The 13,176-nt window shown below is 34.4% G+C and overlaps 1 protein-coding gene across 1 annotated transcript in view; it reads right to left on the bottom strand.

Annotated features, from left to right (window-relative positions):
- Positions 1 to 12,069, bottom strand: part of LOC133526907 (organic cation transporter protein-like) — a 39,400-nt gene extending 27,331 nt beyond the window's left edge. Inside the window, exon 1 of the mRNA XM_061863764.1 lies at positions 11,655 to 12,069. Coding sequence (XP_061719748.1) covers positions 11,655 to 11,815 — 161 coding nt within the window. The 5' untranslated portion in view covers positions 11,816 to 12,069. The remainder of the gene's footprint in view (positions 1 to 11,654) is intronic.
- Positions 12,070 to 13,176: the final 1,107 nt, after the last annotated feature.

The following is a 13,176-nucleotide window of genomic DNA, read 5'->3' as shown; positions in this document are numbered from 1 at the left end:
ATTAAAAATTTAATTTACCTGACAATTTCGTAAAAGTACATTTTTTAGGGTTCCGTAGCCAAATGCCAAAAAACGGAACCCTTATGGATTCGTCATGTCTGTCTATCTGTCTGTCTGTCCGTCCGTATGTCACAGCCACTTTTTTCCGAAACTATAAGAACTATAGTTGAAACTAGCTAAGTAGATGTATTCTGTGAACCGCATTAAGATTTTCACACAAAAATAGAAAAAAAAACAAAAAATTTTGGGGGTTCCCGGGTTCCCCATACCTACTTAGAACTGAAACTCAATTTTTTTTTCATCCAACCCATACCTTTGTGGGGTATCTGTGGATAGTTCTTCAACAATGATATTGAGACTTCTAATATCAGTTTTTTCTAAACTGAATAGTTTGCACGAGAGACACTTCCAAAGTGGTAAAATGTGTCCCCCCCCCCTGTAACTTCTAAAATGAGAGAATGATAAAACTAAAAAAATATATGATGTACATTACCATGCAAACTTCCACCGAAAATTGGTTTGAACGAGATCTAGTAAGTAGTTTTTTTTAATACGTCATAAATACGGAACCCTTCATGGGCGAGTCCGACTCGCACTTGGCCACTTTTTTAACACTACGTCGGTGGCAAACAAGCATACGGCCCGCCTGATAGTAAGCAGTCTCCGTAGCCTATATACGCCTGCAATTCCGGAGGACACTCATTCCGCACCCTCGTTGAGCTCTGGCTACCTTACTCACCCGCAGGAACTCAACACTATGACCAAATTGTATCATACAAAATCTACTATTATTTTCAATCGAAAGGTACAATTTGTGATGGTATTTTTTTAAGAAATTGATAGGGATATCACATTTTAATTTGTGTCCCTATTCATCCCAGCCGTCTCTATTCACCCCAGTTACTTATATTACAGCTTCCACTCATTTATTTACCGTATTTTTGTACAATAAATTCATCTCTAACTTAAGTTTAAGACTTTGAGGCTGCAATGAATGGTACAAAAAACTAATTAGTTTAGCTAGACCATTTAGCCAGATAATTTTTCAAATTTGGGTATTTTTATGTTATTTGTTCCCAGAATCACGAACTTTGTCGATCCCAAAGAATGACTCACGCTAGACCGGCCCGGGTCCGGGCCGAGGCAATTGACACTTAATTTTCCATGACCGATGACCGGCCCGTTCCAAAATTTCCATTTTTATTTATTTTATTTTTCATTCCTTCCATTCTGTTACTGTCTTACAAAGTGTAGGTATGAAAAGTGGTAACAGAATAGAAATTGGGACACTTTATTTATCCTATTAGGATCGAAGGAGCTCGTGATTTTGACAAGAAATAATACAATACAATACAAATATTCTTTTCAACACACTTGCTCAATTTTTTCCGTTCTCGTTTTTATTCCACCGATTTTTGGCTCATATTAAGCACGCGTGCTTTTTCAGTATATTATTAGCACTCGTGCTTTTTCATTATATTATCCGACTGAGTTAAGAAGATTGCTAATAATATGCTTGGAAACGGAGACTTCTTAATTTGGTCGAGTAATACTTTTTTTTAACCAACTAGGTTTCAAATGTTAGTTCAAAGAGGTTTTATCACAATAAACATAATTTATAGATTAAATTATCTTGTAAATTATATTAATGACTAAACAAGACATTTTATCAATTTGATATCCATCCGTCGAATAGAAATACGAAAATATTAGCTTTTTTACATTTTTTTAATTGGCTTTTTGTCGATTTTGTTCGCGCCTTTGCCTTACGCGCGCATTGGAATCGTGCGTAAAAAAAATAACGCGCCAGCCATTTTCCGTAATTGTCATAAATGTCATAATATTTGAATAGTTTTGCATGTTTTTAGCTTATAATATTGACGAAAATGTCATTTTCAAGCATTGAAAATGAAGAACACATAAAATTGACGCTGCCAGTAATACTAATCGAGGCAAGAGCCGAGAAAGATAGCCTTTTTCCATCAAAATCGGGTGATAAATAATTGGCGGCATATGAAACTTTTATTCAATGGAAAATCAGCAAATACGCCCAGTGTTTCTTGGAAAACGTAGCTTACTTCAATGAACTGGTGAAAAAGTGCCTACAAGCCCAGCACACTTTGGTGAAATTATTCGATGTTAAAACTGTAAGCTACCATTTTGAAAATTGTACTTTTACTGTTTTAACAAAAAATGTTTTGTTTTTTCCTCGCAAGTGTGTTGAAAAACGTCGTATGAAACTCGTGTGCATTGGTCATTACCCACATCGGCTTTATTATTGCGCGCTCGCTTACAGCTCGCGCGCACAATATCGCCTCGTGTGTAATGACACTAATGACCAACTTAGCTCACTTGTATCATAATGTACTATTATTGCACACCTCAATACAGAAACAGTACAAATAATACAACACATAAAGAAGAGGTAAACAACAAGCAGGCAGGGTAATAATATTAGAAATTCTTTATTAAAAAAAGTGAGGTTGCACAACATTATAAAAGAACCCTATTATCATATCAGTTTATCAGCTGAAAGATGTTCACTACTGGACAAAGCCCCAAGGATCTCAATAACAACCCATTACGCGCCACTCTAACCCTGCAATCTTGACCAGAACATTAATTTACCTTGTTTGGTGGCCTTTTTTGCCATTATCCTTTTGGTATTACGATTTGAATATTTTTTTCCATATTTTAGGAGCTAAACGACTTTGACATGAGACGTTTAATATTTTTGGTGTTTTCGGAACATAAGTACCTACTTCTACTTATTTAATACCGTAAGAAGAAACAGAAAAAACATTTCGTTACCATTTGATTTATGAAGATGAATATCCTTTAAAAGTATATGCTTTTGTCGTGTAAAAATAATAAATCTAGGTACTTATTTTCGTAAATATTGGCTTAGAATCTTAGGGGATTTTTACCAGCAAACAATAGTTTGTATTGAAAATACCTGGTGATTACCGCTGGTTACTTTTGGGATCCAGCATTAGAAGAATACATACAAGGAAGGAACATGTCTAATCACTTTAGTAACATTTTGAGTAATCGCGTTATTAAAGTTTGGAAAGATATAAGCGATGTAAAAAGGACTTTTTTTTTTCAAGTAAAAAAAAAGGATGAGTTACTATATGTATTATACGGCGGTAACACTCGTAACAGAAGATATATGTAATAGTTCATTAAGAGCTCTGCATTTTGAGATTGAAAACTCATTAAAACAAAATTACTAGATTATGTTACTTTTTATATACAAAAATTAAACTGCAACATCATTAAAAAATACCACTTTCATTAAATTTGTATTTTTTATAAATTTTGTGTTATTTCTACTCATGTCGAATCACGAGCTCTTTCGATTCTTATTGGATAAAAAAATGTCCTGTCCTAAAAGACTTTTCCTATTGTGTTACCATTTCCTCATATAATTTGTATGGCGGTAACAAAAAGGAAAGTTTGAAAAATGTATGGAAAGGGACACTTTTTTTCTTCCATAAGGATGAAAAGGGCTTGCCAAAAGTGGCAAAAGTCACACAAAAAATGGCAAAAAAGAAACGCTAAACTAAGTACATAAACTTCCAACATGTATTCCTAAGTATTATTGTATAATCCTATACAAATATTACCCACAATAAACAGACAGTTTAATTCACTAGATCATATTTTCCCAGACAACTTATCACAACAAAATAAACTTTAAGTTAATGAAATAGGGATTAATTTTGTACAGAAAAGTGAATATCATTAATTCCACGATCTTGTAAGAGCGTGCCTGCAATGTCAGTATGATAGACGGGAAATAAAGTATGCAGTTCATTGTAAAGGTTGCAGGAAGGAAATTGTAGATGATAGCGATTCCAAGTATTCTTCTTGCCTCTAATAAAAAACTTGGATATCAAAATAATCTGATGCTGCCTTCCGATTTAATAATTTATTAATAATCAAGTAACATAGTATATAACTTAAAAAAGGAACAAAATAAGTAAAATTATCATTAAAATTAAAACTAAAATAGAATAGAACTTAAAATAAACTTATAAATAAAAATGCTTCCCAGGTCACCTTTATGCATTATGGTACCCAGAAGGCTGCAGCGTTACCTTTTTGGATGGCCAGGCTTATCCTAAGGCTGAGTTAGCTGCCAGCCCTCCGGTCACCTGAGGTCTGTTAGGCGCTGGGAAATTTCCTTGAAAATTATTTTAGCGCTAGGCCCGTACGGTCTCAGATTGTCTACGCCAAAAGGCGCAAATATGTGTCCTCACCGAGGACAGCATATTTGTGCCTCGTTTGTTCAAAATTATGAATATAGATTTTATGGCCCAGTGAAGCCGCCGCGCCATAAAACTTTCCGTTATATCCGGTTTTTGATCTGACTCGTACGGGTTTTTAAAGACGCTTTTCTCATTTATCTTAAAATAAAACTCACGTTTTACGTCAAAAAATAAACAACATCGATATTTTTTATTTTTAGATATTTTAGATCTGCTTCTCGGGGTTCGATACAAAAGTACCAAAAATGTTACGAACGTATTTTTATATTAACTTAATTTACACACCGTTTAGGGGCTCAATTGTCTGTATTTATTACAGTTATTAAATAAAAATTTAAATTTAATAGATTTCCGGTTTTAACAAAAGTAAGACTATGTTAATATTTTATTGATTTTTGTAAAATTGCGACCTTCAAGCAAAGAAAATGTGCTTTCAATTTAAAGGCTCTTGGGGTAGTACAAGGTACATGACTATCAGAAAATAAGTCTGATATTATTTATTATATGTAGGCCACTTTTGTATATCCATTTTTTTCTTTCATACTACCAACAATATGTATGGACTAACATTTATTTTATTTTATAAATGGACCTTTGATGGTGTAATACTCCCAAAAATAAGAATATGTAACATATTATGGATTTATTTTCGGAAAATCATTTATCTTTTACTGCCTCAAGAGCCTCAAAGTTAATTTTATTATTATTACTGGTTACATTTTTAATGCAATAAAAGCAATCAAACAATGTAATTGTATGAAATAATGTTATCTTGGTAATGCATAATCAAATAACAATAAAACATCCAAATACTAGATTTATATTAAAAAAATATGAAATATAGAGCAAACCTTTGGGAACTATGGAGTACTAATTATTTAAATATGAAATAAAGGTCATAATATTTTTTGTTCCTTTTACTATCAAATCTTGAGTAGCCCGTTATAAAAATTATCAATAAAAAAATCGATCTACGGAACCTTTGGAACGCGAGTCCGATCTGCATTTAGCCGGTTTTTTACATTGTATATTTCCTTACGATGTCGTATGAGTAACACGTACAAAAATATCGTGTTTTGCCTTAGTAGGTACTTTATTTATATTTAATCTCCAACAAGATAGCGGTTGAGGAAGTTGCATTTTATTAATAACAGTGGCAAAGTATTTAAATGATAATTTTGAATGATAAATAATAATAACACTCATTAATAACACTTAAGTTACCTGTATCTTATTTAAAATCAAAAAGCGCTGGTGGCTTAGCGGTAAGAGCGTGCGACTTGCAATCCGGAGGTCGCAGGTTCAAACCCCGGCTCGTACCAATGAGTTGTTCGGAACTTATGTACAAAATATCATTTGTTATTTATCAGTCGCTTTGCGGTGAGGGAAAACATCATGAGGAAACCGGACTAATTCCAACAAAGCCTAGTTTACCCTCTGGGTTGGAAAGTCAGATGGCAGTTGCTTTTGTAAAAACTAGTGCCTACGCCAAATCTTGGGATTAGTTGTCAAGCGGACCCCAGGCTTCCATGAGCCGTGGCAAAATGCCGGGACAACGCGAGGAAGAAAATACCTTATTTAAAATCACCTCGTATACTCTGTAGTACTTACTTTAACATAATTATTTATGTGCAAATTTAGGATGTAAATAACTAACTTCTGGATTGATAAGGAATCTCTTTCATATTATTATTATTAATTCTTTATTTCAAATAAAGTTTATCCATAAATTGTTAGTGTGGCTTATGGCTACGTACTGTCATACATACTCGTACTGTCATATGTACTTACTATTAAATATTAAAGATTTAACTAACCTATCAAATAAGTATGCATGCTTGCTTACTGCTAATATGTTATAAGTATAGTTTATTGTTGTCTTATAAGTGAAATTTTGTATTTTTTTTTACAATAAATACTCTTTAAAATTTAAATTCGCTATCGGCACCGCATATAGACCAGAATCCGTGTCCGTTGACAATGCCATTGAAGCCTTAAACGAGTCGCTTGATATGTTTGCCACCTGTAAAAATATGTTTCTTTTGACTGATTTTAATGTAGATATGCAACTACAAGATAGACCTAACGTAAAAAAGTTAAAAACATTCTTAACTCAACGAAGTCTGGAACAACTCGTGAATGAACCCACCAGAATCACAAAGGACAGCTCTTCTTTATTAGATTTATTCATCACAGACAGTACTAATGTGTGTAAGGCAATATATGTGCGCCACAATCCCCAACTCAGCGACCACGCAATGATTCTGGCAGAATTGCTTATCGCCAAGCCAAAACAAGCACCTAAATACATTTACAAACGACTGTTAGCTAAGATCGATCTGACAAATTTCCAGACAGATCTAGAATACGTACCTTGGTCAGAAATCAAGGATATTCTTGACCTGGACGGGAAAATAAACAGATTCAATGACTTACTCACAAGTTTATTTGACAGGCATGCGCCCATTCGTAAACTGCGTACCGACTGCAAATCACATCCCTGGATCACCGATAATATTAAAAGTATGATGCACCTACGTGATAACGCCTTGAAGAAAGCACAGAAAACAAAAAACGAACATCACCAAAAATATTATAGAGAATTGCGTAACTATACGTCAGGGGCATTGCAACGGGAAAAAGCTGCATATTTTACATTCTATGTAAATAACAATATATCTCACCCGAAACAAATGTGGAAACACCTTAAGAACTCGTGTTGTCTGGATGACGGAAATTATTCAGCGATCCCCCAACAATTACGCAATCCTGACGAAATAAACAACTTTTTTCTAGCAGTACCTGGAAACTCAGACACCAATCGCGAAATGCAGGCATCTTTCTACGGCAAAACGATTGATAAAGAGTTCAATATTGAGGTATGTACAGAGAGTCAAGTACGTGAAATAATAAAGTCCATAGAGACGAATGCAAGCGGACACGATGGTACGACGATAGACATGATTCGCCTAACGCTGGACGTCACTCTGCCTATAATAACGCATATTATTAATACATCTATCGCAACCAATACCTTCCCAGAGTCTTGGAAACTTGCCAGAGTTAGGCCGATTCCAAAATCAAATAGGATTGAAGTGTATAAAGATCTCCGACCGATAAGTATTCTCCCGGTACTCTCTAAAGTTATAGAAAGAATTGTGTGCGAGCAACTATCCAAGTACCTGGAGGAGAATAACCTACTACCACATATACAATCAGGTTTTCGCAGTAAACATGGAACGGCTACAGCAGTGGCAAAAGTCACAGATGACATTATTGCTGCATCTGATAAGGGAATGGGTTCTATTCTGGTGTTATTGGACTTCTCGCGAGCTTTCGACTGCCTCAACCCAACATTACTAATATCTAAGTTGGCTTATTATGGCGTATCTCCACCGTCCTGCAAATGGTTCCAATCATTTCTCACGGACCGTAAGCAATACACTGAAATAGAGGGGGATCAAGGCGAGGTGGTGAGATCAAAAACGCGCGTCATCGGCCGCGGCACACCCCAGGGATCAATTTTAAGTCCATTGCTTTTTATTTTGTATACTGCCGATTTAATCAAAAATCTTAAGTACTGCAACGCACACCTATATGCGGACGATACCCAAATCTATCACTCATTTTCGCCAAGCAACGTTGAGAATTCTGTGGATAAAATTAATGAAGACTTGGAAATAGTGGCGGACTGGTCGCGAAAAAACAATCTCGTTTTAAACCCAACTAAATCGCAGTTTCTAGTAGTGGGGAACAAATGGCAATGTTTAAAAATTAAGGAGCAATGTCCAAAAATTGCAATCGGAGCCGAAACAGTACCCCAAGTAGAGAAAGCACAGAATTTGGGTATAATAATGGATGGACAGCTTCGATACATAGAGCACGTTAACTTAAAAATTAGAAATGCCTTCTATCGGCTTAAAGTACTATACGGGATTCGTAAGTATCTTTCGATAAAAGTCAGAGAAATTCTGGTTGAATCTCTAATACTTTCCCAATTCAATTACGCGGACATAGTATATGGGCCGAGACTCCTGGTACAAACGAAAAAGTCCATACAGCGTGTACAAAATGCGTGTGTTCGATTCTGCTACGACGTCCCCAAACGAACGCATATCACGCCATTCTTAAACGAAAGAAAGCAGCTCAATATGGACAACAGGAGAAAACTGCATCTAGCCTGCGCGGTTCGGAAAGTATTGGAGTTTCAAAGACCTTGCTACCTGTTTGAAAAACTAAAATGGGTCAATGATACACGCAGCAAATCGCTAAGGAGATGCACGAAACTTGCGATACCTACGCACAAGACGGCATTCTTTAGAGGGAGCTTTAAATTTGCTGCTGCAAAGATCTGGAATGACCTGCCACCACCCATACGGGAACCGATGGGACTATTAAAATACAGGCGGTTAGTCAAAATGTATCTACTTGATATGCAGAGCAGATTTTTTTCTCCCTCCTGAAGGCACGAAATTTGGCAGTTGCATACATAACCCATAAATACAAAATACCACACCCACACAGACATACACACGCACACACGCACACACGCACACACACACACACACACACACACACATACACACACGCGCGCACATACAGGAGCACACATTTTTTTTATTTTTTTTTTCACTTATATATATTTTACTTTTGTTTTGATTTTATATTTGTAGAGCCTAGCAAAGCACAGAAATTTGTTAACCTGCGACCGACCGATCTCAAGGGTCCAGTCTGAAAACCAGCGCTAGGCCCTCTGCTTGGCATATGCTGAGATTGGAGCCCATTGCCCAATCATCAGGTATTAAATGTCGAAGTACCTATCTTTCTAATTAATTTGTATTTAGTATTTAAGGTTATTATATTGTACTTTGTTGATAAGGTTTTTTTTTGTGGCAATAAATATTTTCTTATTCTTATTCTTATTCTTATTCTTATTCTTAAACCGAAATATTTGATAGCGTTCATTTGGATTTGACTTGTAATGTTTTACGGTTAGTATTTTCCTCGAGTTGGTGTTGTGAAAAAATGTTGTGTTTCACTCGCTCGGTGCCAAAGTTGTTGTACCCTTTATATGGCAATATCAATATCATCTTTTTGTTTTCTTGTGTAGTATTTTTAGTAGTGTAGATTGGCGATGAGACTAGAATTGAGGATTTTTTCAGCCTTGCCCGTTAAAGGGTTAAGCGTCGTGCCTTGAAGCACTCGCAACGCTCAATATTACGGAGAGAATACGTTTTGTACCATACGCCACTTACATTGGTTTCCAAGAGAGCGAAAAGAAGCAAAAGAAAATTATTTTCAACTTTTTTATCATTTAGGTACATTTTGAAAATAGTGGGAATCATGAAAGAAAAGCATTTGTGTCGAAATTTAGTCAAAGGTCCCACTTCGTCACTTACCATAAGGATGAGGTTTTATTGTATCTTTACACGAATAATCTGTTCAAGCTTCCTTAAGGCAAGCGACAAAGTGGGACTTTTTGCTTGGAAACGGCTCATTTTATAACTACCATATGCGTTTTGGATGAGTAAATGTTAAACGTATAATGTATAAACGTATACGTAAATGACACAAAGTTTTAGCTATGTCACAATTTTTGTGATAATTTTCTGTTAACAGAGTGTCATATCCTATAGTAAAATATGGCACAACATTTTTGAAAAATATATTTTTTTAACTGATTATTGTCAATTACAGCTTATTTTTTGTTATTTTTGGAATCAATAAAAACCGATTTTGCTCAAAAATACATATGGCACAAACGTATTCTCAGCCGATGATTAGCTCGTATAATATTATTAGCACGAGGGGTGAAGCAACAAGATTGCTCTGCTGCTATTATATTATTTTTAACTTAGGGGTACCCTGACTCTAACTTATGCGAGATTATTTTTTCTAATCAGTATTTAGGATATTCAGTGGGGACAATGCGTTTATTTCGGATATTTTAACTGCGTATTATGTTAACGGTACCAGTCATGGGACATTTAAGAGAAAATTTAGAGTTTTTTGATGTTTTCTCGGCACCTGTAAAATGTCTACCACTTTATGCGATAAAAGTTGAATGTCCTATTCGTTCATTATTTATTTATTTTATTTATTTATTTATTTATACAAGGAATTCCAACAGCTTTAAAAAATACATTAAACTTTTTTGATAGTAGTACAGAGCCAATTACAGGAACTCACAAATAGAAACTGTATATATAATTACAAAGTACACACTAGATACAAAAGCACATTATTTTTTCAATGTATTTAATAAAAGATACTGCAAATGGTTTCAATATTATTACCAAATAAAAACTATGTTTTTTTGCTCCAGTTATGGGAAGTATGGCGCCATTAGATAGATAGATATCATTTATTGGTAAAAAATAATATTTTACATGTCAAGTAGCAAAAAAATACATTAGTTTTATTTAAAAGTAATTACATTACTAAAAATTACATTTTATAAGTATTTACGTTTTCAGGTAAACCCATTGCACATATAATAATAATATATTTAAGTATGTACCTACTTTAATCAAAAAGTCATATACTTGTAGACATGGAAAAAATTAACAAAAAATATATCATTTTATATAATTGTGGTACAGTATTAATTTATATCGTTACAAATAGGTACAAATGCAATTACAATTGAAAAAATCAGTCTACATGTTCATTAATTTTAAAATAAATAAAAACCAATGAAAAATCAAAGGCTCTTGTATATGGTAAAATATTGCCAGTGTTTAAAACCTGATGATAAACACTTATTTTACAGGATTTGTCTATACCATCTCATTACTGGTATACAGGAAATCGAAAAAAAAAATAGACTCAATAACTAAAATAATAGGTAAATAGGTATATATAATACGAGTATGTGTTTTAGTAAACCGGATCTTACTAACCATTTTTGATCGTGTTTGACTGATAGGAGACAGTTACTTCAATGCAAATCAGGGGTGAAAACTAGGCCAAGGGCATTGACAAACTTATCAATACCATTGGCCAAAATTGGTACACATAATCCTCAATACTATTTTCATATACATTACCGACATGAGTGACGCGAGTAGTCGCAAAAATAACTGTGTCAGACCCTTGGCTGAGGGTCTTTCGATGTTCCACGCATGCGCTCTTGGTCGCCGGTGTGGCGTGGTTTGATAAAATATAACCTAAATTTACGATATTTTATACTCAAAAAGGTCGTACGAAAGAGTTTTATGAATGAAACTGATATTATTTTTAGAAAAAAATATTATTTCAATATTCAGAATTAGAAATTATATACGGAAAGTGGCATTTATGATGAAACATTTACTTCCTATTAAATAATGTAGTTTAAACTTATGGTTTCTATTAATTTTCTATTTATAATAATCATACCTGTAATTTATATCGCTGGCCTCGAAAACAAACACAGAACCGTACATTCCCGCCAAATAAATCGGGAACAATAACAACGCATAGTTTACAATATTGTACTTTCCGAACGGGCCCAACTGCTTCAAAATCCGGTCCAAATCTATTGCAGACTCTTTACTCATCTTGAACACAAAATTAGTCTTTATTTATTTTAATTAAAATGAAGTAAAATACACGCGCTAGCTAACATGTTGCCGACTGCCAGTATGCATATTGACATCTGCAACGCACATGCGTACAACCGTTCCTCAACACACAGTGTTTTTTTTAATAAACGATATTTTTTTCCGATCAAAACACGTAACTAAAACAAAAATACACACGCGTTATCGGAACAAAACGTGAAACAGTAGTGCAGCGTTAAGAATAACTAATAACCTACTCGCTTCGAAAGTCGTACGATTTCTGTTTGAGACAAAGATAGGGAATGTCTTTAATGTGATTTAGGGAGCGTTTGAGCGGGACGACTCTATTTTTATCTGCTGTGCTGTAGATAACTGCTATTTGATTTTAATTGTCAGTTACTAATATTGATATGGATTAGATTATCAGTAGGGATGTAAGTATTTGTTTTTATTGTACATATTTACAGGGTAAATATAACCTGTCACGTATTGAACATTATTTTACTAGAACGTTTAGTTAAACTGATATGTAATTAAAAATCTAATAAATGTTTTTTTTTTAATTTAAACAATTTTAAAAATTAAATATCGTGATTCATTTTATCGTAGTCATTTTTAACTCTTTCCACTCTATCACTGATTTCGAGCTGTAACGGTTTAGTTAATGGCGTTAGAGCGTAATTAATAGCGTAAAATTGACATTATGAACGTCAAACAATGTAGTTTAATGAGGGCTACCGTTTTTGTACTCATCAGATGGCGCCACTGTAGATGGTGGTAGAGAAAAACAGCTCCCCGAAATTCAGCTATGCTTATTTAAAAAAAAGTTTTTGGCAAAAAAATTATTTTTGTTACAAGCTTTTATCGCTGACTGTACTTTTTTTAGACAGGAGACTAATACTCATCGAGCTCATTCTAAAAACCCCAAACACAATTAGGTTACGTTGTTTTATCACAGAGTTCCTATGGCCACCTCCTGTCTCCATTATCAGATCAGCTCGATGGTACCATAATATTGCATTGTCACCTGACTTACATATGCATGCAAAATTTCAGATCAATCGGAAACCGGGAAGTGGATCAAATTTAACTTGCAAGATTTGATTAACGGGAAGGTGAAACTACCTAGTTGGTTACTAAGTTCTGTTATTCGATGTGCAACGTCTTTATTTCCGTTAAAACAAATGCTACCGAAAAAATAAAATGACATATTGTGGTGGATTTGTGAGCTATAATTATATACTACACATAACGCTTATCTCGTCGTATCTATAATGAATTGGGGCCTAAAAGAGAATCGTATCGCAGTAATTGCGTTGCACAAATGTGGGCACCCGCCAAACATGATTTTGAAGTTG

The sequence above is a fragment of the Cydia pomonella genome, chromosome 17, assembly GCF_033807575.1.
Source record: "Cydia pomonella isolate Wapato2018A chromosome 17, ilCydPomo1, whole genome shotgun sequence".
Classification (NCBI taxonomy): Eukaryota; Metazoa; Arthropoda; class Insecta; order Lepidoptera; family Tortricidae; genus Cydia; species Cydia pomonella.
Note: the sequence above shows the minus strand (reverse complement) of the source record. Positions and strands in the feature narration are given on the sequence as shown.